General features: G+C 40.9%; 1 protein-coding gene across 4 annotated transcripts; it reads right to left on the reverse strand.

Moving 5' to 3' along the window:
- Window positions 1–5,085: 5,085 nt before the first annotated feature.
- Window positions 5,086–27,802, reverse strand: arid2 (AT-rich interactive domain 2). 4 transcript variants are annotated; one of them, XM_082166500.1, is made up of 21 exons: window positions 27,275–27,802; window positions 27,077–27,170; window positions 26,358–26,455; window positions 20,778–20,911; window positions 19,477–19,695; window positions 19,320–19,387; window positions 19,156–19,225; window positions 18,771–19,033; window positions 16,883–16,979; window positions 16,583–16,792; window positions 15,506–15,670; window positions 14,442–14,517; window positions 14,223–14,357; window positions 13,935–14,125; window positions 10,905–13,030; window positions 9,845–10,011; window positions 9,614–9,752; window positions 8,393–8,475; window positions 8,178–8,304; window positions 7,987–8,078; window positions 5,086–6,607 (listed from the first exon to the last, which is right to left on the reverse strand). In XM_082166500.1, the coding sequence occupies exons 1-21, from the start codon at window positions 27,364–27,366 to the stop codon at window positions 6,496–6,498; spliced, it is 4,758 nt and encodes a 1,585-aa protein (XP_082022626.1). In that variant the 5' UTR covers window positions 27,367–27,802; the 3' UTR covers window positions 5,086–6,495. The 4 variants fall into 4 exon arrangements, with proteins under 4 accessions (XP_082022626.1, XP_082022628.1, XP_082022625.1 ...); XM_082166502.1 differs by having other exon boundaries at window positions 18,771–19,021; window positions 27,275–27,801; XM_082166499.1 differs by having other exon boundaries at window positions 9,845–10,014; window positions 27,275–27,798.
- Between the last annotated feature and the right edge of the window lie 48 nt (window positions 27,803–27,850).

Consider the following 27,850-nt stretch of genomic DNA (forward strand, 5'->3'; position numbering starts at 1 on the left):
GGCCGGTTTCGAACCGGGATCCTCCCGACCAGGGAGAACATGCTCACACCACTGAGCCACTGGACCTTCCACACTCACTTTGCTTTTTTTGGGGGCATGTCTTTTATATTTAGACCAAACCGGTGAAACTAAAGATTTTCACAACAAAGAAAGGGACTTGAACCGGGAAACTCCACATTAGAGAGCAACGCTCAGACCGCTGAGCCACTGGAGCTTCCACTCTTACACTTCTTTTTTTGGGGGGCATGTCTTTTTTTTCTCTCGGACAAACCCGATGAAACTAAAGCATCATAAGAGCGAGGCTCAAACCCGTGTTTCCCACATGGACCCGCAACACTCAGACCACTGAGCCACTGGAGCTTCTAACCAACAAGCTTTTGTTTTTGGCAGGAGTTTTGTCTTAATCTTTTTAGCACCAATGAAACTAAAGAATTCCTTTCACGAGGAACGGCATGAGATTCGAACCGGGATTCTCCACATCAGGGAGGACACTCACACCACTGAGCCACTGGAGCTTCCTTAGTTTAGGCTTTCTGTTAGTCTCAATTAAACAATCAAACCAATACAACTAAAGTATTTTCCACTGCAAAAGTGAGATTTGAACTAGGATTTTCAACACAGATCAGGAACACTTTTACCACTTGCACCTCTTTTTTGAAGTTTTGTCTTTTATTTGGACAAAACTGGTGAAACTAAAGCATTTTTACCCTAAAGAGTGGGATTTGAACCAGGATTCTCCACATTCCAGATCAACACTCTTCTCCACTGAGCCACTTGAGCTTCTCCTCATAAGCTTTTCTTTTTGGGAGGAGTTTTGTCTTAATAGTTCAGAACGAATGAAACTAAAGTTTTCCTCTCATGAAGAACGGCATGAGATTCGATCTGAGATTCTCCACATCAAGGAGCGACGCTCACACCACTGAGCCACTGGAGCAGACACGATCAAAACATGTTTTTTGGGGAGCAATTTTGTCTCAATTGATCATTCAGAGACAATGAAAGAGAAGCACTTGCCGTCTCTGAAGAGAGATCCAAACCAGTGTCCTCCACACGGAGAAGCGACGCTCACACCACTGAGCCACCGGCATCTCCACACTCACCCTGCTTTTTGTTGTTGTTGAAGTTTTGTCTTTTTTATTTTGAAAGAACTAAAGCATTTTACACCATGAAAGTGAGATTCAAACTTAGACCACTGAAGCTTCCACACACTTTTTGGGAGTTTTGTCTTTTTTATTTGGACAAAACAGGTGAAACTAAAGTATTTTCCACTTCAAAAGTGAGATTTGAACCAGTGTTCCCCACATTAAGCAACAAGGCTCAGACCGCTGAGCCACTGGAGCTTCTCCCCACTTCAGCTTGTCCTGTTTAGGTGGAGTTTTGTCTCATTTGATCATCCAATAAATCTAAATTAAAGCATTTTCCACCTCAAAAGTGAGATTCAAACCAGGAATCTCCACTTGAAGGAGTGATGCTCAAACCACTGAGCCAGTGGAGCTTCTCCTCTCTTTGTGTGGATTTTAATCTTAATCATTCAGAACCACTAAAAAAATAAATAAATACAAAACGAGTCTCAGAGCAGATGAGAAGAGACTATGATGTTTGACAAGGATTAAAGCTCAATTATTTATTCATGTTCAGTGGAGTCAGAGCTGCATGTGACTTTGCAGTGGACTGTGGAGGACTAGTATGCAAAATAATAATAATAATAATAAATAAAATAATAAATAAAAATCGCGTTAGCGGAATGCAAATGCACGCCCTCCTGTGGTGAATATAGGGAATTACACTGCTGCAACATTATCACAAAACACTAGTCTTTTTTTTTTTTTACAGTCTATCTACGGTCTGAACCATAGACTGTGTGTCAGGACGCCTTCCAGTGGTGAACTGCAGGAATGACACAAAATGCAATTTATTTCTACATCAGTAACTCGAGCCACATTCAAACCGTGCATTATTCTTGCATTAATTCAGATTAATCATTCGATGCAGCATCAAAAATATTATTGGGATAAAAAAAATCTATACATGACTCAACAAGAGCACGGAATTATTTTACTTTGATTTAATATTATTTAATAAGTTGTTCATGATCATAAACATCTGTCAAAGTATCAGTTCTTATATCTGTAATATACATCTAAAAATCCGAGTCTGAACGCCCTCCTGTGGTGAACTGTGTGAATTACATTGCTCTAATTTGCTTCTACGGCTATATCGCGAGTAAATACTTCTATTAATGTATTATTTTACATTGATTCACTATTATTTAACAACTCAGTGAACTCAAGTTGAACTTAACCATGTGTGAATTACACTGCTGTTAATTATTTCTACAGTTAGCTTATAACTCGAGTCAGAGGGAAATCTAGCATTAAATTAATTTAAATGAATTTACTATTTAATAAATTGTTCATTACCTCGTGAATCAGCAAAACATCTGTCAAATTACACCCTTTATTTAATAGAAATATAATTTCGAGTTTAAACGCCCTCCTGTGGTGAACTGTGTGAATTGCACTGCTGTTACTTTTGGAGAAAGTTACCTGACATTAAATTCTTTTGCATTTATTCACACTATTTTTTTAAACGATTGATTATTCTATGCAATAATAAACGTTCCTATTTTTGTAAAAACATCTTTATAATATATATATTTTAAACTCTTGCAAGTCAAAAGAATTTAACCGAGCGCCCTCCTGTGGTGAATTGTGTAAATTACACTGCTTCTATAATAATCTTGACTCATAAATATTATTCTTATTATTAGATAGTATTATTATATATATATATATATATATATATATATATATATATATATATATATATATATAGATAGATAGATAGATAGATAGATAGATAGATAGATAGATAGACTGAGGGGAAAATATGACAAAAACAATTGTATCATTCTCTTGTGTATTACTGCGTTTCATCTCCCGATTTGTTAAAATAATATATTTTAAAGAAAAGGGCGGGCGCCCTCCTGTGGTGAATTGTGTGAATTACACTGCTGTTACTTTTGGAGGGAAACCTGACATTAAATTCTTTTGCATTTATTCACACTATTTTTTTAAACGATTGATTATTCTATGCAATAATAAACGTTCCTATTTTGTAAAAACATCTTTATAATATATATTTTTTTAAAACTGGCAAGTCAAAAGAACTAAACCGAGCGCCCTCCTGTGGTGAATTGTGCAAATTACACTGCTTCTACAATATTCTTGATTCATAAATATTATTCTTTTCTTATTATTTGATAGTATTATTAGATATATAGATATATAAATAGACTGAGGGGAAAATATGACAAAATCAATTGTATCATTCTCTTGTGTATTACTGCGTTTCATCTCCCGATTTGTTAAAATAATCTATTTTAAAGAAAAAGGCGGGCGCCCTCCTGTGGTGAATTGTGTGCATTACAATCTCCATCTTATTTCAACGGCAAGAGGAAAACCTTGCAGTAATTTATCTTGCATTGACTTAATGTTAAATAATACATTTTTGATGACCATGTGCAGTAACAAGACACCTGGAATATTACTTATTTTGTTAATTAGAAATATATTCTTAAATCAGAAATAGACATTTAAAAGTGCGAGCCTGAACGCCCTCCTGTGGCGATTTGTAGGAATAACACTAATGCAATTTATTTCTGCAACTATAACTCGAGCGAAAGGAAAACCTTGCATCAAATAATTTTACGATATTTTAATATATTTTAATAAACGGTTTATGATCACGTGTAGCAATAAAACATCTGGCAATTTTTGTTTTGTTTTGTAGAAATATATTCTTATTGAACGTCCTCCTGTGGTGAATTATGTGAATTACATTGATGTGAACTTGACGTCTAACGGGAGGAAATCTTGCATTAAATTATTTTATATCAATTCACATTTATATATTATTATTATTTTTTGAGCAGAGGCAGAGTATTTTTTTATTGGAGTGGACGTAATTTTTTGTAATATTTAAAAAATTTCTTCCGGATAAATTCTTTATAACACGGCAATATTTCATAACAAAATAATAACTGTCTTTTTAGCTACCTTATTAAATAATAACCCTTTTTTAAGTTATATTAAGTCTATTTAAGAATATTTAGTACAATGACAAAAAATTAAATGTGGAAAACACGGAAGTGACGAGAACGAAGCCGAAGCGGCGTAATCACGTGCACCTGCCAGCGATTAACCGCATCACGCGACAGGTAAAACATAAAACATAAGCAGCACCAGTTTGAATATCTCTGGCCGTTCACTTTACAATAAACCTAATCAATTTTCTCAGACTCGAGCCTCATTCCTCCAGTTTTGACACTGTAACTTTACTCAACATTGCACATTCTCTCTGCTCTGCCTGAAGGGCTTGTATTCGCTATAACAACCGCCTCGCTCTACATTATCCCGCTTATTACATGGCTACCCACCAAAAAATCAATAATTTGACACAAAATATTGATTTAAAAAGGAGTTTATTGATTTAAAAACGATTGTATTGCTTCCGCTAAAGAAAATAGTCCGTTCCGTCTCTACGGTTAGAATCCTGCGTCCATAGCAACGCTGTTTTTCATGGCAACGGTGTGTTATCTTTAGCAACAAGAAATAACAGACCGCATTCTACATTAGAATTCAACCAAGTCATGTAATAAATGATAATAATGCACGTTTGAGGGCAACTATTATGGTGTAGTGTGTCTGAAATGTTAAGTGTCATGTCTGCTGCTTCACCTTCATTCTTTTCTTCATCCAAATCACTTTGAAAAGTTATGAAAAATGGTCAGATTTGTTGGTGTTATATGTATTACATGAATGAGTATTTATGAATGAGATCTTTTACAACAAATCCATGATCTGGACCAGTAGAGAAACATTGGCCGGCCACTTCCAGAAATCAAACATCCATATTAGAGCATCTTTTTCATGATTTTTGCGCACTATATTTTTGGCACCTGAATTCCTCCATATGCATAATAAAAGTCTGCGCTCAGTTTAGCTCATGGAGATCAAACACACCTGAAACAATGATATTTTGGAGGGGGGAGGGGTCTGAAGAAAAAAAGGCATGTCAACAGTGTGTCAAAAATGTTCAGTCTTTTATTTAAAAACTATAAACAGTCACCAAAGTAAATGAAGCCAATCTATATCAGACTGTTAGATATATGTATCATCGCACACCCTACAGACACTGCAGAAATGATGGTGGTGGTGGTGAGGGGGGGGGGAGAGAGGGGGGGGTTGGGGTCACGACCCCGCTGGGATGCTAAACACAACAGGCAGTAATAAATGTTACACAACACACAGCAGAGAGGACAGCCTGGGGTCCGGGAGCCGGAATGTGGCGTGGTCGTAAGAATGGATGAAAAAAGAAAAAGAAAAACGCAAAATAGTACAATAAAATCCCACACTATATTAAGATAGAAAAAAGGTCTGGAGGAAAATATCATCATACCTGCACAGAAAGCAAAGAACACAGGAGAAAACCTGTATAAAACTCCATGTATTTAAACCAATTTACAAATACAAAAAGAATCACGTACGGGCGGGCGGCTCGTACTCTGACGGTTACAGTGAATACAGGTTGAGGGGAATACCTTCAATATTTGTTTTTTTGTCTCTTCTACAAAATGACATATGATATATTATTTCATACTCTTTCAGCCAGCAAAATGAGTTCTACAAGTTATAATAGTACAAAAAAGGGGAGAAAAACAAAAAAAAAATCCAAAAAAAAAAATCACAGTTCCACAAAGAAAAACTTGTAGCCCTCAGCCAGCCCTCCCAAAACTTTACAGCATCAGTACCTTCGCAGAATATTTACAGGGTTTAAGTACATTCATCCACTGCTGAGTACAGAATCACATCTCAGACGAGTAACCAGGGGGGTTGAAATAAAAAAAGTGAGTCTGAATCTACTAACGTAATGCTTCTGATACCAGTGGGCAGCAGCGGCATGAAGGAGGGTGATTTAACTTTATATCTATTCACAAATATGTACACGTTTTTTTTTTTTTTTCTCATTTACTCATATTGGTATTTATTTCAATAATAAATAAGTGAAAATATAATCGGCTCAAGTAAGAAAACCAAGCTATCAAGTTACAAAGAAAAAAGAATCTAGCCACACCTCCGCCGCCCCGCCCCGTTGTCCACTTGCCCCGTCCACAAACCCCCCCCCCCCCCCCCCTCGTCCAATCAGAGGCGCTCGTTCGGGACTATTATAAAAATGTGCTCGTTGGGCCAGGCGTGAAGAGGCGGTTAGAAGAGTGAAATGGGCGCTGGTTTCTGAGTGGCTGGTGGAAGACCCGTGGCAGTTTGAGAGGGACTGGGAATGGAGAGAGAGAGAGAGAGAGAGAGAGAGAGAGAGAGGGAGGTGTTTAGGGAGACGAGAGGTATCGCCCCGTGACCCAACAACGCTGGCGACCAGCAGAATGGGGAAACCGGATTCTTCTCATCTGCTTCCCAAGGTTTTTGGGTTGAGCTGAGCTCAGGCCTGCAGAGAGCGCGCGAGTTCGTAAAGGCATTTAGCGAGCGTGGTGGAGACCTCCATAGTGCTCAGCGCCAACACACACAGATGATTCTCATGCCGCCTCACCAGCCTGAACACAAACACACACACACACACACACATTACATTCATCAAGTCTGCTTCATGATGCTGGAATACATGTACATGCTGGAACAGGGCAATCTTCAACATCAAAACTCACATTTCACACCAAAATAGAAAATATTTACTATTATTAATAAACATTAATACAAATACAGTGAGACTATTTCAAGATTTTCTGCATTTTGACATTATGGGTAAAACTATACAAGTTCTCGTTTGTTAATATTAGTCAATGCATTAACAATGAGCAAAATGTTTTAATATTCAGCATTTATTGTAAATGTTGGATAAGAAAAACGTTCAAGTGCATTAACTTGAACTTTTAAACTTAATTTATAAGTTTATAGCCGTAAATGTTGAGATTAACATTATTAGTAAATGCTGTAGAAGTGTTGTTCATTAAGTTGACTTATGTTACCTAAACCTTAAATATAAAGTATTACTGCATGATGACAATTAAACATTTTTGATAACACTTTAGACAAGTTAACATCCGTTAATGCATCAACTAACTAACAATAAGCATAATATTTGTTATGGTATTTAATATTCTTAAAGTGTTGTTAAAAACTGTTCATTGTTAGTTCATGTCAGGACTAATAAATATTATTAACAGATAGTAACTTGTGATTTTAATAATGTATTAGTAAATGTAGAAATTAACACTTAAATGCTAAAAAAGTATTTTTGGAAACACTTTAGTTTAGGGTCCAGTTCTCACTATTAACTAGTTGCTTATAAAGCATGCATATTACGAGGATATTGACTGTTTATTAGTACTTATGAAGCACATATTAATACATGATTCTACATGATCATATTCTACATCCCTTAATCCACCCAATACCTAAACTTAACAACTATCTTAACTATTAATAAGCAGTAATTAGGAGTTAACGGAGGCAGAAGCCATAGTTAATAGTGAGAGCTGGACCCGAAACTAAAGTGTGACCATTTTTTGACAGTTAGTTCATGCTAACTAATGTTAAATTAATCCTTATTGTGAAGTTATCAAAATTTCTTGCATCAATCTTGAGAATAATTAGTGTTTTTAAAAAATGTCTGCATAGTAATCATGTACTGTATATACAATTTTAAATTCTCTATATATTAAAGTGAATGATAATTAAATACTTTGCAGTTTACATATATATTTTGGCTATGCAGTAAAGAGAATTAGGAGAACACTTATCTAGGCCAAGCCAATGCAAAAAAATAGGCTTAATGCAAAACGCAATTTCTTATAACGTTATTTTTTATTTTTGTGTGAAATATGACCCAAAATGTACTTGACACAATGTCTTACAGAGTATTACTCATACATGATTATGCTTTTATGCCACAGAATGCACACGGTTTACTTACTTCCGCCCACAGTCCGAGTACTTGGCGATGCTCTTTAATGTTAAGGCAGCAGTTAGTCTAATGTGTTTGGTCATTGGTCCCTCTTTATCGTCCTGAACAGAGAACACAGAAACACATCAACTATAGCTCCAGTCTGCACACGTCTGAAAGCAGCGGAGATGCCGCTGTTGTTGGCATGAGCTTGTACTCACTGTGAAGTCCCTGAACACAAGGTTCCTGGAGCCTCGACGTAAAGCCATCAGAGCTGCGCTGGGGTGGTTGACGAGAGCTTTCTGTGGTCTGGGAGGAGGAGGACTGCTGACCGCCGCTGGAGGAGACCTGCAGACACACACACACAGGGAAAATGTCTGTCACAATCATCTACGTCCATAAGCTAGCATGAAAGAGCTGAAGTAGTTGTACACACTTGGAAGTGTTGGGGTTGCTGCCTTGTGTTTGCTCCTCCAGTTTGAGTGCAGCTATGAGCGCTTCCCTCGAGCAGTGCTTATCCTGCAAAACACACTCTCAGATTAGTAACACACACACACTACCTGACAAAAGTTTGGAATTGTTATTGAAAGTCGTCTTTTATGCTCACCAACACTGCATTTATTTGATCAAAAAGAGTGAAAACAACAACTTCTATTTGAATATATTTTACAATGATACATTTAAAATGACAAGATCCTTCAGAAATATCTCTAATTTGCAGATTTGCTGCTCAAGAAACATTTCTGATTATTATCAATGTTGAAAACAGTTGTGCTGCTTCATATTGTTGTGGATACTCAGCATCAGTATTATTTTAATACTGACATTGCAGAGTTATTATAACTCAAGATTCTTTAATGAATCGTAAGTTCTTTGAAATGGAAATATTTTGTAATATTATAAAACTCTTTACTGTCACTTTTGATTAATTTGATGCATCCTCGCTGAATAAAAAATATATATATATACAGTACTGTGCAAAAGTCTTAGGCATGTTAATATCCCCTCCCAAATGGTTTTAAGTCAGTTATTTATATCTTTTGCTGTAGTGTGTCAGTATGAAATATCAGTTTACATTTCCAAACATTCTTTTTGCCATTAATTGTAATAATCCAGTGAGATTTGTGTATGCACAAGGAGTCTGACAACAGCCGGTATGATCTGATCTCACCATCATCGAGTCCGTCTGTGATTACATGAAGAAACAGAAGAAACTGAGACAGACTAAATCCAGAAGAACTGCGGGAACGTCTCCGAGATGCTTGAAGAAACCTTCCTGCAAAGCTACCTGAAAAACTATGTGCAAGTGTACCTGGACAAAAGCCGTTTTAAACGCAAAGGGTCGTTACACCATATATTGATTTGAATTAGTTAATAGAAGTTAAATCATAAATAAATTCAATTTGTGATTTTATTTTTGAAAGCATTCTCACTATACAGCATTTTAACACGAGTGCCAGTGCTTTTCACAGTTTCTTCCAAGCATCTCGGAGGCGTTCCCGCATAAAACTAAAACTTTTTGATCAAATAAATGCAGCCTTGGTGAGCAGAAGAGGCTTATTTCAAAAACACAAAACCCTTTTGACCGGTGGTTTAGCAAGCAGGGACATGACGTCATTATCACATCATCAGTAAAAACAGAAAGACAGGGTCTTGCCTGCAGGTGTGTGATGAAGGATAGTCTCTGTCGAGGAAAAGGTTCACAGCCCTCCCATTGGCACTGCCCTGGGTACACGTCTTTACTGCCATGTTGGGTAGCTGCATGGTAAAACACCTGTGATGGCGTGTCAAACCACCTGAAACACATCATGGTAACGTGTTAAGTCACATTAACCATCACTGACAAGAACAGCATCTCTACAACAAAGCACATCACACATTTTCCTACCGTTTGCATGCTTGCCACAGACATTTAAAGTTCTGTCCAGGTTTGCGTGCTTGCTCTGGAGAGAGGGCGGGTGCTGGAGAACTCTGATTGGCTCCCGGTGCTGGAGAACTCTGATTGGCTCCCGGTGAAGCCTGATCCATTGGAGGCGGAGTCTGAACTGACACAGGCTGCTGTACAGCGAGTAGAAGGCTTAAGGTTAATTTAACATTGATTATGCAGTCTGAAAACATCAACTATGGCACATAGTTATAACAATAATAATAGACAAGCATGGTATGAATTTGCATGTTTTACTTTGCGTGAAGTGCAAGAAATAGAAAATATAGTGCCTCGCACATCTGAATTATTCATTGGATAAAAATCCAATATAAACTCGAGATAAATCCACTCAAACTGGGCACTTCTTTTGGATGTAGAATTAAGCTTTTTCTTTTTAATCAAATGTAACAGGTGATTTGAAATTTGCTGATAGTTTTGCATGATTTGTAATCCTGAGGAAGGTCGATAACCGAAACGTTGCTAATATAAATTCATGATGATGATGCAAGTTTAAGTATTGGACAGGATTTATACATTAAGTGCAAGAAAAAAAAAGAAAAGAAAAGGATACAAGGGCAAAAAAGGTCACATGTCAGTCCAAAAACAGAAAAATAGCTACACTACATTTTGCATGCAGAAAATGAAGCCCATTTAGGAATTTTTGCATGATGGCCCCATTGCCCCGGCAAGTTCTCATTTCTGCAATGTGAAAAAGATGAACAATCTCACTGCCATCACAGCAATTTTCGTGAGATTCACCCAAATATCCCGGCTGAGTATTTGATGACACCACGTTGAAAAACATAACAACTTAGCATCTAAAATCAACAAGCTTGTTTCTGATCAGGCAAGACACTACAGGTGAATAGGGTAATCATCACACTTAAGCACATTAAGACACATTAAGTTGTTTTGCATTACAAGTTCTCTGAAATATTATATTTTGAAATATGCACTAATTTGCATACATTTCCAGAAAGGAAATCTGAACATTGGATAAAACCAAACAAAATCACATTACCTGAGCATTGGTTTCAGGAAGCGGCGAGGGCACACTTGGTCTCTGCTGTGCTGCATTCTCTATTGCTACTTTTGCTACTGTGCTTGGGTCTGCGCCCGCCGGCACGGCCACCATGGTGGCGCTGTTGCCAGCATTGTTGGGGTCGCTGATGGTCACTATCCGTACACCCATTTTCGTGGGGATGCCGGAGTTACCTCGTTCCCCGTCCTCCAGCGGTCTCTTCAGCGGCCGGCTCTCCATGGTGCCGTTAGCGGGAGGCGGCTCGGAAACATGCGGAGGTGGGGAGTGGTTATGAGGTGGGTGCTGTTGCCTCACGCCCAATGTCTCTGAGTTTGGGCCGTTGGAGATCTCAGCGCCGTGGCTGGGCCCGTTGGCCAGGCGTTCTGCCTGCTCTGCTTTGGCAGTGTCCGTGAGAGAGTCCGTGAGCCCGTGCGCTTTCTGAGGCGACAACACCTCACCGTTCCCCATGTGTTTGGAAGCCTTATGATTTGGAATGTTTTTGCTTGGATGGGAACCAGCGTCCGATCGCTCTAAGTCACACACCCCGTTCACCATTAGCTTTTTAGGGTCGCAGGGCGCCTGCTTTCCAGGGCCTTCGCTGCCGCCCTGGGGGCCGTTCGGCGCCTGTGTAGCCTCTGCTTGGCTGTTCCCTGAGTGATATGGAGGTAGACTCGAGTCGAACTTCCTCCCATTGAGCAGCTTCGGTCCGTCCACCTCCGCCGATTCCCCATTGCTGGCTTTGGCCGAACCATCGGGGACCGAATTGTTCTCCATGACCTCGATCTTGCGTTCATGCACGTGCAATCCCGTGGCATCCTTGGCCTCCTCCTCCTTTTGGCAGATGATTTTGTCACCTCGGAAAGGTGGAATGGGCGTGGCTCCCGCGATTGGCAGAGGCGGAGTCAACTGCAGGCCGATTGTGGGCGGAGTCTGCGCTACCTGGCCAGGGAAGCCAGAGTTTGGCACAACAGTGAAGGTAACTTGGTTGTTGGGCGCAGCCTGCAGGAGTGTACCAGGAGTAGAGGTGGAAATGATCTGGCCTGGTAGTATTGAGATGGGAACGGCACCGGGACTCTGCATTAGCTGCACGTTCAACTGCGGTTGAGGTGGCACCGAACCGCTGTTGGTCACCTGGTATACGACTTGTGGACTGGGCGCCCTGGTGCTCGCCGGAGCGGGAACTTGCGGAGCGGGGAGAATGAGTTTTCCGCCAGGGGTGGAAGGACCACGTTTCGGAAGCAGTAATTGTTTGATCAGACTGGATTCTGTAGAGGTAGGTTGGGTCGGGGGTGGAGGAGGGGGCGGAGCTTGCTGAAACTGCCGTTTGACGGACAGCATCTGGCTGACTGTGTGTGGCTGGGCCGGGGCAGGGTTGGGGATTGGTGTGTTCGGAGAAGAGGGAGATGACTGGATGGTTTGAGAAGTGGGGTTGGTTAGCACAATTTGATGAATGGCTGGGGCGAATGCAGTGTTGGGTTGTTGATTTGGACTAACGATGACTAGGCTTTGCTGTTGCGTTTGCTGTTGAGGTTGTGGCGACTGCGCTTGAGGTGCTGGTTTGGGGGCGATGTTTTGAAATGCGACACGAGTGCTCGTCACGCCTGCAACGGTCACAACCTGCCCTCCTGCCATTAGGGAAGTGCATGGCGCACTCACATACTGAGGCGGTGCAAGAACCACAGCCTCTTGAGAGCGTTGCTGTGCCAATGAAGGACAAACTCCTTGCACTCGACCTGTAAATACGTGTCCCTGGGGCGCTGGCCCCTGCTGGATCAGTGTAAGAGGGGCGTGATGGAGCAAGGGCTGCTGGGTAGGTGTGCCGCTGTGGTTGGGAACTGCAGGTGTAGCAGATGCTGTTGGTATGGAGCTCTGGATCATGGCTGTTTTGAGAATGTCATTGGGTCGTATGGGAACTGGGGCGGTGGCCGGAGGGCAAGGGGGAAGTGTTGCTATTCCTGGCGGGTTCATCGGGAGTCGTGGAACAGTCAGGACTGGCGCAGGAGCACTGGGAGCGTTGGCGTGTGATGATCCGTGCATGGTGAAGGCCACCTGTGGTGATGCCGGGCCGGCAGTAAGGCTTGGTGCTGGTGCCCGGACAAGCTGCACTCCCACACCAGGGGGCAACGCTGCATGAATAAACAAGATGCAACTGGGTTATCATCACATTCAGCACTGTAGGGGTTTTGTTCCATTCTTATAATCAGGTTAACTAGGGGCCTATGATTTAAGCAATGCAGAAAACGCAGACCGAATTGCGGAATCCAGTCATAAAGTGGAATTTAATGTATGACTTACTGTATAACTTTCACACAATTTTCAATTTATTTTAATTTAAACCATAAACCGGTTGTGCAGTACTTGCTTAAATTTCATTTGATTAATTTTAAACGATTAATTCAATCGTTAAAGTTATGCATATGTCATTTGATTACCCATTTTTCGTATTAAATCAAAACCGAATCCAGAAAAATCTGAAAACAGACAGAATTTCTGAAACAAATAAACCATTTCATAGGAAACTATTAGCGTTAAAATGTTAAATACATTAATGAATCGTTACAGTTTTATGAATTTAATTGATTTCACATCTAATTTAATTATAAAGATGTATTTAAACTATTAAAACAGAATGTTAAAAAATTTAAACGGATTTCACAAAGTTAGTCTTTTTCTTCTTCATATTTACAAGGTTAATAAACTTAAATTGTTGTCTGAAAAATAATACTTTCTGTATCACTGGCATCATTTTGACATTCTGTTTTTCCATAAAACACTGAAAAGAATGTGTGAAAGTTTCTCTGACTGTACAGTCCATGAATATTTAATGAGTTTAGCACTGAGGCAGTTTATGATTGGCTGTCTGTTGCTAAGCAACTCACTATAACATTCTGAAACTTTCACGTTGTACAGTTTTGGCACCAAAATTCTGTGTTAGCTCCACAAAAACAGTGTTTCATAAGCCAGGTTGTTGCCAGCCACTGCAAAACGACAAGTATGAAATGTAATTAATCCAGTTAGCTGTGCATCTACCTGACTGGGCCTGAGGGGTTTCTGAGGGGGCTTCGTGTTTAGGAACTGGTGCAGGACTGGCCTGCTGCTGATAATAAAGCTGGACGGGAAGAGGAATCGACCTCTTCCTCACACCAACCACATGTATTTGAGCCTGCCCACTCAGCCGTGTGTCCTCAACACGCTTCACCGTGTGATTAGGAAACAGCGTCCTGAGAAACACACAAGCACAGCGTTAATTTTCTGTTCAGAGTTCAATATATACCATTTAGGAGAGCATCGTCTGCCAGACCCTTCCATTAATCTCACCTCAGGCATTTGTAGAAGTTGTTGGATGTCAGCACACCACCCCGCGCCATCTTGCTGCAGGTCGCCAGATATTCAGAGTACATCTCCGAGCGAGAGACTGAACAGTCTGGATGAACCTCGAAATGAGCATTTAGCCTACCAAGAGCAGAAAGCATTCATTAATCACCCGAACATTTAACGGATTTGAGAAGTGCAAGAACGAGAGACATGCAGTCTTACCACTGATTTGTGAATTTCTCTCCATCTACTTCCACAATCCCAGGCGGAGGCGTAGACTGCACAGGTGCCCTGTTCACTGCAATGAAACAACCCCAAACACAATGTAAACTAACACATTAACACAGTTACTGCTCACTGTAGGAGTATTCCTCAATTTACTAACTCACCCATTTTTGTGGGACATTTTTAAACTATCTTAAGACTTAAAAAGAGCACCAGTTCACAATGCTGCGCTTCAAATCAACACTACATCATTATAACGGCATGTGTCATGGTGATTCGTAAACAACAATGTGCATCGGGATGCAAGAATCGATCATGTTATCCCATAAAGCCCGTCGTTGTCGACTCAGTGTCTGTATCACGGCGTCCCTAAAGAAAGACTAGCATGCTTAATTTTTTCCCGGTCCTCTGCGACTGGTTTTCACATTGACCAATAAGAGTACAGAAGCTCTTCCATACACAGCTTTCAAACATGGCAAAATGAAAGAAGGTCTATGGTCCAGGTGCTTCTAGGTTGAATTATGCAATGGAGGAGCTATGGCAACAATAATCCTGCCTTTATGAGGTTTCCTTGAGCGACAACCATTACAGAGTGAAAACTGGTGAACGAAAGTGCAGTGCTGGAATTAGCATTAAGCTAACAAGCCAATTCAGTAGCCATTGTTTGTTTACTCTCGAAAGTCACTAGTTCTGCTTCTCAATGACATCACGCACGTCGTTAAAGACGGCAAGCGATGATTGGTTGGAAGCAACATATAGTCTGTTTCATGTCCACGACACACACGAATTTAGGAGGCAAAATCGCATAATCTGACACAGTGAAGGGGATGAATGACTAGTGACTATCTGTCTAGTTGATTTTAATATGTATATTTGATATTTGTATATTTTTTGATGCCATGCCAGCTTAGTCTATTTTCATCACAAAAAAACAGTTATTAAAATACAAGCTTTTTTTGTGTTGTTACTGTCGTATGTTTCATTATGTAAATGACTTGAAATGAATTGAAACATTTTTGGAGATTTTTTGAAATATCACAAGTACAACATATGATTCGTACCAGCGCCAGGAGTGCCTTGCGTAGGAGGGGGAACGTGCTCAACGAGCTGCGGTCGGACCTCTGAGACCTGACAGCTGGAGGCCTGATGCTCGATGAGTTTGACTGCCGTCAGGGCGTCGGGTCCGAACGTGTGCAGGTCCACTGACACCAACCGCACTAGAAGATCTGACACACACACACCAACACAAACTAGTCAGTTCACTGCTCATCATGGTTAGTGATGCACCAACATTTCTGCAACTGAAATTGTTTTGAAAGACTGAAATCACAGACCGAAAAAGGGAAGTTTATTTAGCACTTCTGGATAGGCTAATAAGATCAATTTCAAATTTTTTTATCGATTCTCATTTTGATGACTGGATATTGATTTTTTTTTAATCTCAAGGTTGATCTTTTAGTCATTAAAATTTATTTGTAGCGCCCCGTCATCCAATAAATCGCAATAAGCTTTGTAACTTTTGGTCTGAAAAAGGCTGAGCTTTGTCAATTTTATAACAAAAAACAAACAATAAATGTTTTCATGCTCTTTAATGTTGCGTGACGGATAGCGCCTCAGTTCAAGCAGCAGATGAGCCAATCGTTTCTTCCTCTTTACTTGCATTTAGTAGCACGAAATAAACATGATGAACATTATAAGGCATGTTGAAAAAAAAACTGTACAACTAAAATGTATCATGCCCCCCCTTTAATCAGAAAGATGTATGTAACATTACATTTACCTAAAGAAAGCCATTCAATTACCATAGTTCATCAGTAAACTAAAATAAAACTATAGAGAGGATAATTTTGCTAAATAAATGCACTATTACATATACATTTTTGTGATATCCTCACAATTTAATGTATTTTTTAATAAACCTGTCATGAAATCAAGTTATTACAGACACCATTCAAGTTTATGTATTTAAAAGACAGATGAACTGGAGCAGAAACATCATTATATCATTATAAATTTGATATAAAACTGCCTAACGTGCAATTTAAATGTTTGTATTTATTTGAATGTTTATTATTAAATAAACTTGATTATTAATAGATTATTAATGCATTTCTCATATTTAGCAGGTGAACGGGTACCTATGCTTCTCTCCACGGAGGAGATTTTTGAGCATGTGATCTCCCCGAGCTCGGCCAGCTGGTACAAAACCTCGAGGGCCGAGATGACCAGCATGATGTCCGGCAGCGTCAGGAGGGCGATGACTTCTCGGTACGACTCCTGATCCACATACTCGCAGATCAGGACGCCGTTATCCTCCACTTTGCTCAGGTTCCCCAGGATTTCCATGGCTGCAGGACACAATGGAAAAATATTCAGCATCTTTCCCAGAAAACCACAAGCTTTTACCGGACGAACGGCTCACCCAAAAAGATGCTTACCCCTCATTTTGAGAAAACGATCCCGTGACAACAAACATTTCGTGATGGTGTGAAACATCAGATGTGTTGTCCGGAAATCAACTGGATCCAACTGAAGCTGAAAAAGGACGAACACAGACCGTTAAACAAAAGATCTGATACAAACAGCCCACAAAACCACAGAGTCATGGCCGATTTTTGTAGGCCAAAACCTAGAAATGAGCATTTTAGTAATACCGGTTCCATCATCCTGAAGTAAAATTGTTTTTCATTAATGCACCTGGCATGTATTAACCTGCGTTCGGTTTGCTTACTGAAGTGCGCATGTGTAAATATGTGACACACTGCGGATTTAAGCTCATCCAGACAGAGCGGGTCTTGCACGGTAGGGGAGGTGGAAATATATTGCAAACTGACTCTTTCCTGACCCAAGATTTTTTTTTAAATGTGTACAGTCAAAATAATGCTCAATTTTGTCACATAGAAAAATGCAATACTATACTAGGTTGTCAATAAAGACTAGGTTGACATCACTACCAGGGAATAACCTGATTTTTTTATTATATAAAAGTTGTCCTACATGATGCACCATACACTCAAACCATCTACTGTATGAATTTTATACAGTTATTTGTCATCCAGCATCAGTCCGATTGTTGAGTGCATGAAGTGTCCAACATGCCACACTTTGTTTTTTCATTTTATTAAGTGCATTATCTAGACATTTAAAGTGCAAAGTCTTTCGCGCATTTTCAGTGTGAATCATAGGTGTGATTGGCAAAGGACAAAAACGCAGGAAAATATACGGCGCACCTACCATGACCCGAGGAAGTTCAACTTAACAAGCGCATTTCTTCACACACGAATTGGAAACACTCGATCTGCGCCAGTGGACGCGCACCGTTATGAATGCCTGTGCAGCAATGTGAAACAACGGCAAGCGCACACAACTTCTACGGAAGACTGCAGTCTCGTACTGTTTCGACTTTATTCTCTAAAAGCTAGATTTTTTTTTTTTTTACAGATTTCTTTTTCTTTTCTTTTTTCGTTGCGGTTCAGGGCTTCCGTAGGCTATTCTGATGACATGCTATGACATTTTCTCGTTGTGCGGCTGGCTCTAGAATCAGTATTTTCTAACCATGTCGGGACTCGGGAGACTACAGAATTTATTATACTTGTCAAAACGAAAATAGGAACTCCACTATGTCTCTCTTTACATTTATTTTGTCCAGTTGTCGGCTTCAGCTAAGAAAAGAAATAGTTCGCCCCACACGGCCAAAATTCTTAGCACACTTTAGATAACCTTCCGCAACGAGTGCAGGCTCTTTGGTGGAGCCAAAAGTTCCATCGTGACAAATGAATGGACTACTTGCGGAGTGACATGAAGACATGAATCAGAGGCACAAAAAATGTTGACAGCGGTGAGCGGTCATTATGTTTACCAATACCCAAACCGTGCTTTGTGCACGACCCGCAAAACCCCCCCCCCAGATTTGCATGATTTACGAGAGCATCATTTTCAGGTCGGAAAAGCCGGATTTCCGGATTTATCCGGAAGAATCACACCCCTGGTGAATACACTACTCACACTATTTATACTACAAAACGCCTTCACGCACAAGTACGCGAATTGGGACGCACCTACACTCTTGTTAACGCTAACTATTCGTTTGCACGTAAACCAGGACAAAAGGTGATAAGCTGTTCAATAAGCTGTTTTTTGGGAGTTATCATTGTATCAGTGCATATGTAAATGTAAATGTGCTTATTGTCAGCAATAATGCAAAAAAAGGAAAAGAAAAAATCCTTTTGTTGATGGAACCAGAATGAAACTAACTTCCAGTTTGGCCTACAAAAATGTGTCATCACAACAACCCTAGAATGTATCTTGTAGATGGTGAACTCTGACCTCTCCGGCGACGTTGCCGAGCGTGTCGAGACCCAGCTGCCGTAGCTGGATGAAGGAGCAGTGCGCACACAGCAAGAGGAAGCGCAGACATGTGCGATTAGCTGCCAGGAGTTTGATGTTAGCCTCCTCGAAGGACAAGTTCCTCAGGATCATCGCCACCTGCAACACCCGCTGGCCCTCGACGTCTCCGATGCCCACGCTTCGTGCCGGGTGGAAGAGAGAAGTGCAGACGTCCCTCGTCTCCGATCCACCTGAACAAACAACTACGCACGCTTAGTGTGAAGTAATGCTCGGTTAAAACATCTCGACAAATCAAAGTGAAACTACGCCATCACCACATCAAAGGAAACAAGAGTAGCCGACACGTCAACACACACACACATACTTTGGGGTGTGCTGCTCTTGTCTGAGATGAGATCTTTGACTTCATTGTCTTCAATGACATCTTTCCAAAACTACAAAGACAGGACAACAAGAGAGATTAGAGCACAGGAAGAGCAATTTAAACTGTTACAGTAAAAAGAAAGCATCCCAATATGCAATTCTTACCCTCACAAAGTCTCGTGACGTTTTCTCCCGCCAGTCTGTCCCAAATACAACTGAAAAGCTGCCTAATGCTGAAAGACAAACACACACGTAATGTTAAAACACATGCAGTCCCGAAGCGTAAATCCTCTAGTAACCGCAGAAGCAGAAGCAAACGTACAGTCGTCGAAGACTCCAGCGTGCGCCAGCAGCAGCGTGACGAGTTTGGGCTCTTTTTCGAGCTGCATGGCATGCTTGCTCTCGTTGGACAGCAGCGTGCACACGTTAATGGCAAAGTCCACCTCGTTCGGGAGACCGGACAGGAGAGACAGCACCAGTTTGTTGTAATCGGATGGAGGGATGAAATCCGTCGACAGCCCATAGCTTTGGCGGAGATAGTCTGTCAGAAAGAAAAGGCAAAAAAAGAGGTGGTTCTCAGAGATTCATACACAACAAGACTCAGTCAAGTGTGAATCCATCAGGCTGTTCAGACACCACAAATGTAAACTTCACTCCTCACTACATCAGTTTTTACTATTTCCCCCCAAAATCAGTTTTCTGTGTTCATTTTGCTGGATTCTGTTTAAACCGTTTAATGAAATCAAAAAGGATATCTAATCAATTGAATTCATAATACATTAATAATTAATTTTAACAATAAGTTGCCCTATGAAATGTTCATTTTTTCAGTAATTCTATGTGGTCTTTTTTACATTTTCCGGATTCTGTGTTCAAAAATGTATTTATTTTAAAAAATGAAGGTAATCAAATGAATGCATAAAACTAAAAATGTAATACTTTCTTTTTTATGTTATGAAATTCCTTTCATTTTTTGCCAAGCAAAGTGAACTACATTCTGTTGTACAATAGTAACTTTTTTCATAATTTCTTCAGGTAAAACCCAACCGTTATTTTGGCAGGTTGTAGTGAAGACTGAGTTTGAGTGTGTGTGTGTGTGTGTGTGTGTATGTGATGATAGTTTCTCAAATGAAATTGTGAAATGCTAGTGAAGTGAGAGTAAGTTCTTATGTAGTTTCCTCATACACGAACGTCACGCGTGTTTGAGCACGTGTAGTAGACCAAACTGCACCACTCTTCTCATTCACACAAAGAAAGAACATGCAATCTTCACACGAAAATAGTCTTTTTGCGCTTTAATATTCACAGAAACTAGTTCATAGTCAAAGTATGAGTGGCTTAGCAAACGGCATTTACAAAGGGTATCGAAGAATAGAAAATCTGACAATGCACAACAAGAAAAACATTCAACCTACACCAATCCATGTGTAAAGGGAAATATCATCGGTCTGTCTGAAATGAGTGTGGTGGAAGAAATACTATTTCCTTTGTGGCATTCAGTTTTCACAGGTGCAGCCCCAGTTCATACACACAGTGTGTGTGTGTGTGTGTGTGTGTGTGTGTGGGTGTGTAATATATATATAAATCTAAAGCCTCAGAGAAGCAGACAGGGCTCATCTGTACCTGATACAGTGTGTTGCTGGTAGTTGTATGACGTGGGTATTGCACCAATCGGAAGCAAATGTTTAGGATTCCCCGGCTGCTCCTCTTCATCTTCCTCTCCAAAGTGATGCACCTTTTCATACTTCTCTAAATATCTGCAGAGAGACCAGAAAAAGACATCAACACACTGAATGACAGACAGATAGATTTGCGCTCATGATCCCGGGGGAAATTCAAGAGACATGAAGACTTTAACATCCAGCAGACACACTTATTTGCTGACCAGTGAGAACCTGTTCAAAAGATTAAGCGGTTATAACAGTATTGTATACATTTTATAATATGTTTTAAATGAGCGGATGTCGGTTTCTGTACTCAGACGTGCATTCGGAGGGATAGCATGTGCAAACGTCATTTACTGCGACTGCAAAATCCACACAAACATCGCTCCAAACCTGCAAGCCTCAGGGACTGAGTAAAAACATTAGTGTTTCTGTTGGTACAAGTGATTGATGCCAATAAAAAGATATTTAGAGAGCAGAGTGTCTGACTGCCAATGTAATAACCACATATATAGCATAGAATTTAATGATAGTAAATGAGATGCATTGAACTAACTTTGCACAATATTTCTTTTGACAAGATTTTGCAGAATGGCCAAGCATGAACAGTTGTTGACCGATTAATCGGCCTCTCAAATGCAAAGAGAACATGCAAATTCAAAAGTCAAACATAAATCACATTTTAAAAAGACTCAAACAGACCATATCACACAGCTTGCACGCTGTCTGGCGTTCAGAAAGCACGAGTGGTTTATTCCAGAGAATCAGGGATCAAATGGTATTGTGAGTCTAATAGTAATATTCACAGTCCGGCTCTGCGTGTGTGAGTGTGACTCATGAGTGGTTCCCTCAACTGAATGAGCTTTCACTTTTACACACACACACACGCCTCCCACGTGCTACAATACAAACACTATAAATAGACATCTGCTCACCATAAACACTAGAAAACAACACACTGCACTGGACACACACACACACACAGGACTATGTATTAGCAGCTTAATTAGTGACAGCTGATATTCAAGACAATCGGAAGATAAGTGTCAAATTTTTGTGAATTGAGTGATATGCATATATATTAGGGGTGTGACAAAACACTCATGTCACGATTGGATACAAATTGTGATACTGAACTCACGAAGTTCCTTATTATTATTACTTTAATATTATTAAAATAATATTATTATCAGAACCCCAAAATATTCCCCAATCGCATTGTACTTTTTATTCAAAAATATATAGTAGTTTAATGTAATATGTCACTGAAACTCAAGCATTACTCGCGCTTTCAATGCAGACATTCGTTGGATCTCTTACACAGACTCTCCCGCTATTATTAATGGACCATACACTAAATATATACCAGACCATCTGAAACACTTTCACTAATTATACTACTAAAACTAGATGATTTAAATGATGATTTTTGGGCTTTGACTTTGTGCCGTTCCAGTGTATACGCTTCAGATGTTCAATGCAACCAATCCCAGTTCTAATCGCAAGAAAGCGAGTCCAAATGACTTTTCCTAAACTGTAATAGTTAGTTCATCCAAAAAATGTACGTCCCTCATGTAATTTAACACATGTATGAGTTTATATGACTGACTTATTTTCTGTGGAACACAAAAGAAGATTATTTGAGGAATGTTGGAAACCAAAGATTTTCGGTTCCATTCAATGCAAGTCAATTGGAACCAAAATGATTATAGTAACAAGCATTCTACAAAATAACTTTTACATTCCACAGAAGAAAGTCACACAAGTTGGGAACAACATGGGGGCGGCGTACATAATGACACGTTTTATTTGTATATCAGTGTTACATTTTTCACCACCTGCAAATTTATAACTACACATCAGTTTTCACACTGAGAAATTGAATTGAATAAAAAATAAATTAAAATGCAGATGCTGATGATTGTACGGTTGCTCAATGTGAGAGTTCAGACAAACCCACAGCTGATTACAGGCTGATGTTTCTCGAGACACTAAATGAGGACCTTCTGAAAGCATCAGGCCTATTCTGTACAACTCAAGTCAATCTTTGCTACCTTCCTGCAAAGTTAAGCTCCAATCCTAATCAAATACACCTGAACCAGCTAACTAAAATCTTCAGTGGCACGTTGATAATTACAAACAGGTGTGTTGGAAACGAAGTTTCATCGAGTAGCCCTGGTTTCAGAAATCTCTTTTTCATTCACAAACCTGACAAGTAATAAGGCAGATTCAGTGTCTACTATCCAAACCAGACACGTAAATAGAGAAATGAAGCTGGCAGAGCAGGAACTATGGCATTCAGTCAGCGCTCACGTGCACGGCCCCGGATCCAGACAGGGATTTACTGCCCCCTACTGGAGACACCGGGGAAAAGGTCAAGTTTCACCTGCAGGAGCTGCTCTGTGTCTGGCAGAAAACCAAACAGGACTCGAGACAACAGTACAACTAATATAACCTCAAACAGAATTAAACGCAGTGCGGCACTGAAACATTGCAAGTTATGGATAAACTAGAACAAGTTCTAAGTCTCCATATTAGATGAGCATGAGGCTTCGCAGATTTACATGTAACTTCCATCTAACTATGTGAAACAACAACAAAATTGAGAGCAGACTGACCACCACAACACATCTGAGACCAACGACTGCTCGGCTTCACACGCACATGAAGAGAGGAATGAAACTATTTATGCGTTTAGACACTCGGTCTGCTTTTAAGGTTCTTTTGTAAGCTAATTTTAAGAGTAAGTCATGTTCAATCTGCAAACACACATTCACAAAGCATTTATAAATCACTTGACTAGGAGGAACAACTTTGTTTTGGGAGTAAAACGTGTGCGGCAAAAGCATAAAGATTCAACGCTTATTTGAACACAGCAGTATTAAAGAAAAACATGCTAAATGTTTCTGGGAACACTTGAATTAGGACTCAAAATGAATCAATACTTTTTGCAAACCAGCTCATTGACAAGATGAACTGAATCAATTGATTCACTAAAATTAATTAAGAGTAACAAATGACGGTCTGTACCGAACGACGAGTGTAACGAATAACACACACACACACACACACACACACACACGCTCAAATATGCAGAGCAAAAAAAAATAAAGCTGCCCTGTGCTTTAAAATGGACTATTTGCCAATTACTAAGACATTGACATGTGCTGTTGAGTTGCCCTCCTCTCTTTAGTTGGCAGACGGAGCGCCTGGATGCAGATGCCACATTTAAATGAGTCATTTCACATGCTCCGGTTCAGCAGAGAGAGAGCATCACACCGCGAACCCAAAGACCCAAGTTCAAATCCCTCGCCAGCTCTTCCTCAGCTGTGACGGTGAAGCCAATTCCTCTTTTCGGCATGTGAGATGAGACTTAGACTGTTTCCTAATGGAGACACCTGTCCTACTACAATCTGTTAAGAAAGAGCACATGAAATTCAGCCGTTTTGGACCCAGAACGCATTTCTTAGTGTGTGTGTGGTGTGAGTGATTTGGACTAAGTGATATCCGAGAGAAATGAGTCCCTTCGGATGCAGAATAGCCTGGACTTTTCCCCTCATTGGATGTGTGTGGGACGCTCCCAAGGTTTTCCGCAGCTTTGAGAAAAACCTTGAACGGTTCTGGGAAAAGGTCTTTGTAAATTAGCCTACATCTGTAATTAAAACATCCAAACATCCTGATCAAATCAAAACACCTGCAGCTTCAAACACAGGGCTCAAATCAGTCACACTACTAGTTGAGTGTTTACTAATGTGTACTTGCACATAAACAGGGATGCTTTATTCTTCTGCAAACACCACACTACTGATTCTCACTCACTTGAAGTTTCAAGATTCTCCATCACAGGTATTGGATTTCCCCCTGAACAATCATAAGTGTCTGAACTCTTAAAAGCTTCAGATCCGCTTCCACCGAGCGCTCAAACTCCCTGAGAGACGGATACACCTCAACATGACACAAACCTCTCCAGGATTTCAAAAACTACTGGAATTACAGCCGAATTGAGCAGCACTAAGACCTCATGATTGCCAAAATAAATCTATGCATGACTGGATGCTACAAATAAAAACCAGTTAAAGCTCTGAGACAATGAAACGCACTACTCCGTCCTCATGAGGAAGACACACAGGAGAATGCAAGTTCGCATCCCTCTGCGTTCTGTGATCATCTCACAAACAACCTCTCCTGGAGACTTTGCAGAATGATAATTACATTTAGTCCGTTGCATGGCAGGTGTACGTCTCCTCACAGCCAAAACGCTCCCTGCTGCCAAGTCTGTCTGTCTCACCCCCTCCATAACCTACTAAACTACAGAGAAGCGCACGTGGAAAACCAGCAGACACTCCTCGCTTCTGATACTACAGATATATAGGAAACAGAAAGATTCTGCATGTGCAACAGCTGGTGACATATTTGCTTGTTTACACATGAATCAAGAGTGTGCTCGTGTTGTAAAACACCATTAACCACATTCATAAGCACACAGATGATAACCTAGAAAGCACAAAACTAGCTCTTTTATAAAGCGACAGTTAAAGAGTCTGAACACACAAACACAGATCTATAATAATCATCACATGCATGTTGAGAAACTTCTTATCCGACCACAAAACCCTGCCTCCAAAACAAAGGACTCCAATGAACCAATGCAAGTGACAGATGCATCCGCAAAAGTGACCCAAATACAAGTCCAAAAGAATCCTCTATGACAAGTAAAACATGCTGGTTTAGTAATGTAATGTTGCATTGGGAACAATAAGTAGAACACAAGCCTAAATTAAAGTTTTAAAAAACAAAGCTAAATCTCTTATTCAAATACAGGAATCAGCAAATTAAAATTGTGAAAAAACAAAAATACTAAACCACAAATGTGCCTCCAAAACAACACTCCTATTAGTGACAGATGCATCCTTAAAAGTGACTTAAACACAACATCTAGTCACTGTAAATCCCACATGTTAAAACACAAGAAATGTTGCATTGGGACATTTAGAAAGAGCTTTATTCTAAATAGAAAGAGCTTTATATATAAAATTCTGATTTAAGAGAATCATGTGCTAAACACAAGAGGCAGAAAAACTATCTAAACCTAAAGCCTTTATAAGTTTGTGTTTCTTATTCAAATGCACATGAATTAGCACATGCATGTTGTGAAGCTTGTATTAAAATTAAACTTCAAACCACATAAACAAAGTACTATATGCCAATGCGAGTGACAGAAGCATCCTTAGAAGTGACCCAAATACAAGTCCATTCAGAACCACAAATCTCACTGATTTAGGTTGCATTTGTCACTTAATGATGCATTAGGAAGCATGTGTAGAACACAACAAGACGAAATAAATAAGAGTATAAAACCCATCTTAAGTCTCCCTAATGCAATCAGCAACACGGACACACGATCCCCCGAAACACAGGCGTTTGAGTCGGAACCGAGCCGCATGTTTGAGAGCACGAGAGCAGAGAAGCGTCTGTAAACACTGAGCACATGTGCCGGAGTTGATCAGAGAGAGAGAGAAACTGAATAAGAAAGACTCACCGAAGGTAGTACTGTTTCAAAACAAAAGCAGCATTCGAGCAACTCCTGGGGAAATTGAAATCCTCGCCCAGTTCGGTCCACTGGTTCTTGTCCGACACCTGTAGGGTGAAGAGACAGATGAGAGAGGGGTTCGGTTCAGATGCAGGACCGTGTGTGTGTAAGAGAGAGATAGAGAGAGATAGTGTGTGTTGTGTATGTGTGTGCATGCTAACTCCAATTAGCACTCCGGCTAACTTACACTTTCCAATGTGAAATGAATAAATCAGACCCGCTGTCGAAAAACAACGTGCTCCGGGGCGAACCTGTCCGAACCCCCGCGAGTGGACCGGACTAGGTCGGTTTGCGAGTGTATTTACAACGCGGAATACACAGGCCTGTGTGCGGCCTACAGTCTCGCAGTCCTCCGCCACACGGGAGACATAAACCCGCTGATGCACACGGCGGGTCCGGACGGGGTTCGGTGCCTCAGCGTCGGTTCTCTTAATCGATGTAAAAGCCGCCCGGTAATTTTGAAGTGAGAGTGTGTGAAAAGTGTGTGTGCGCCAACACACACACACACACTCGCTCACTCACATACACACACATACTCATACACAGGCCGATGCTCGGCAGAACCGCAGGCAGATCCACCGAACCGGGCTAGGGAGTTGAGCTAGAAGAGTGTGTGTGAGATGAGAAATGTTGAGTTTGGTGTGTGTGTGTGTTTGTAAGGAACTTACCTTCGCGAAGCCCCCTAAAGACACCACTCTCACATAGAGAGCACCCAGGTCCAGCTCCTTCCCACCCACCACGGGAACCTTTTTAAACGGAGATCTGTGGAGAAAAACAACCGAATGAGCACCCGTGATCCGTCCGGACCCCCTCACGCGCCCGGCGCGGGTCACTCAAGTTAGAATAAGCGCGAAATTCCCGCTCACCCTCTGCTGTGGTGAAACTGCCGCAGCTCGTCCAGGAAAGCCTGTCCTTTCCTCCGCGGCTCGGGGAGGTTTTTCCCCGTCGAGTTCGCCATCGTTTCGCTGAAATTCGGTCAAACCCCCAGCTCAGATTCGGTTCCTAAGAGTCCGGGGATCCCATGCTCCGGTCCGGCGCGGCTGCGTGTTTTGAAAAGTTAAAGAAATGACGGAGGATGAGAGTGGAGAAACCCGCTCCAACGGCAGCCCGAACGGACTCGAGCGAGCTCAGCCCAACCGCAGCGCGGAGCCGCTCATGCCTGCACGGGGAAACAACGGTACCGGCTGCGCTTGTGTAGGGGTTTGGAGTGGGTTTTTTGACAGTGCGGGACGGACGCGGCTCCGGTTTAATCGCGCACACTGTGAAGCGGCAGCGGGATCCAGTTCAGACAAAAAGACCCGAGGCCGCGCGGCTCCGCGACGCCCCCAGCAGGCAAGCGTCGGTATTGCAACGCCACAGCGCCGCTCATGAACAATAGACGGAGCTCGATGAAGGAAAGGGGGAGTCGCGAAACTCTCACAAACCGTTAAAAACGGAAACCG

Source organism: Leuciscus leuciscus (genome assembly GCF_965113295.1).
Source record: "Leuciscus leuciscus genome assembly, chromosome: 4".
Classification (NCBI taxonomy): Eukaryota; Metazoa; Chordata; class Actinopteri; order Cypriniformes; family Leuciscidae; genus Leuciscus; species Leuciscus leuciscus.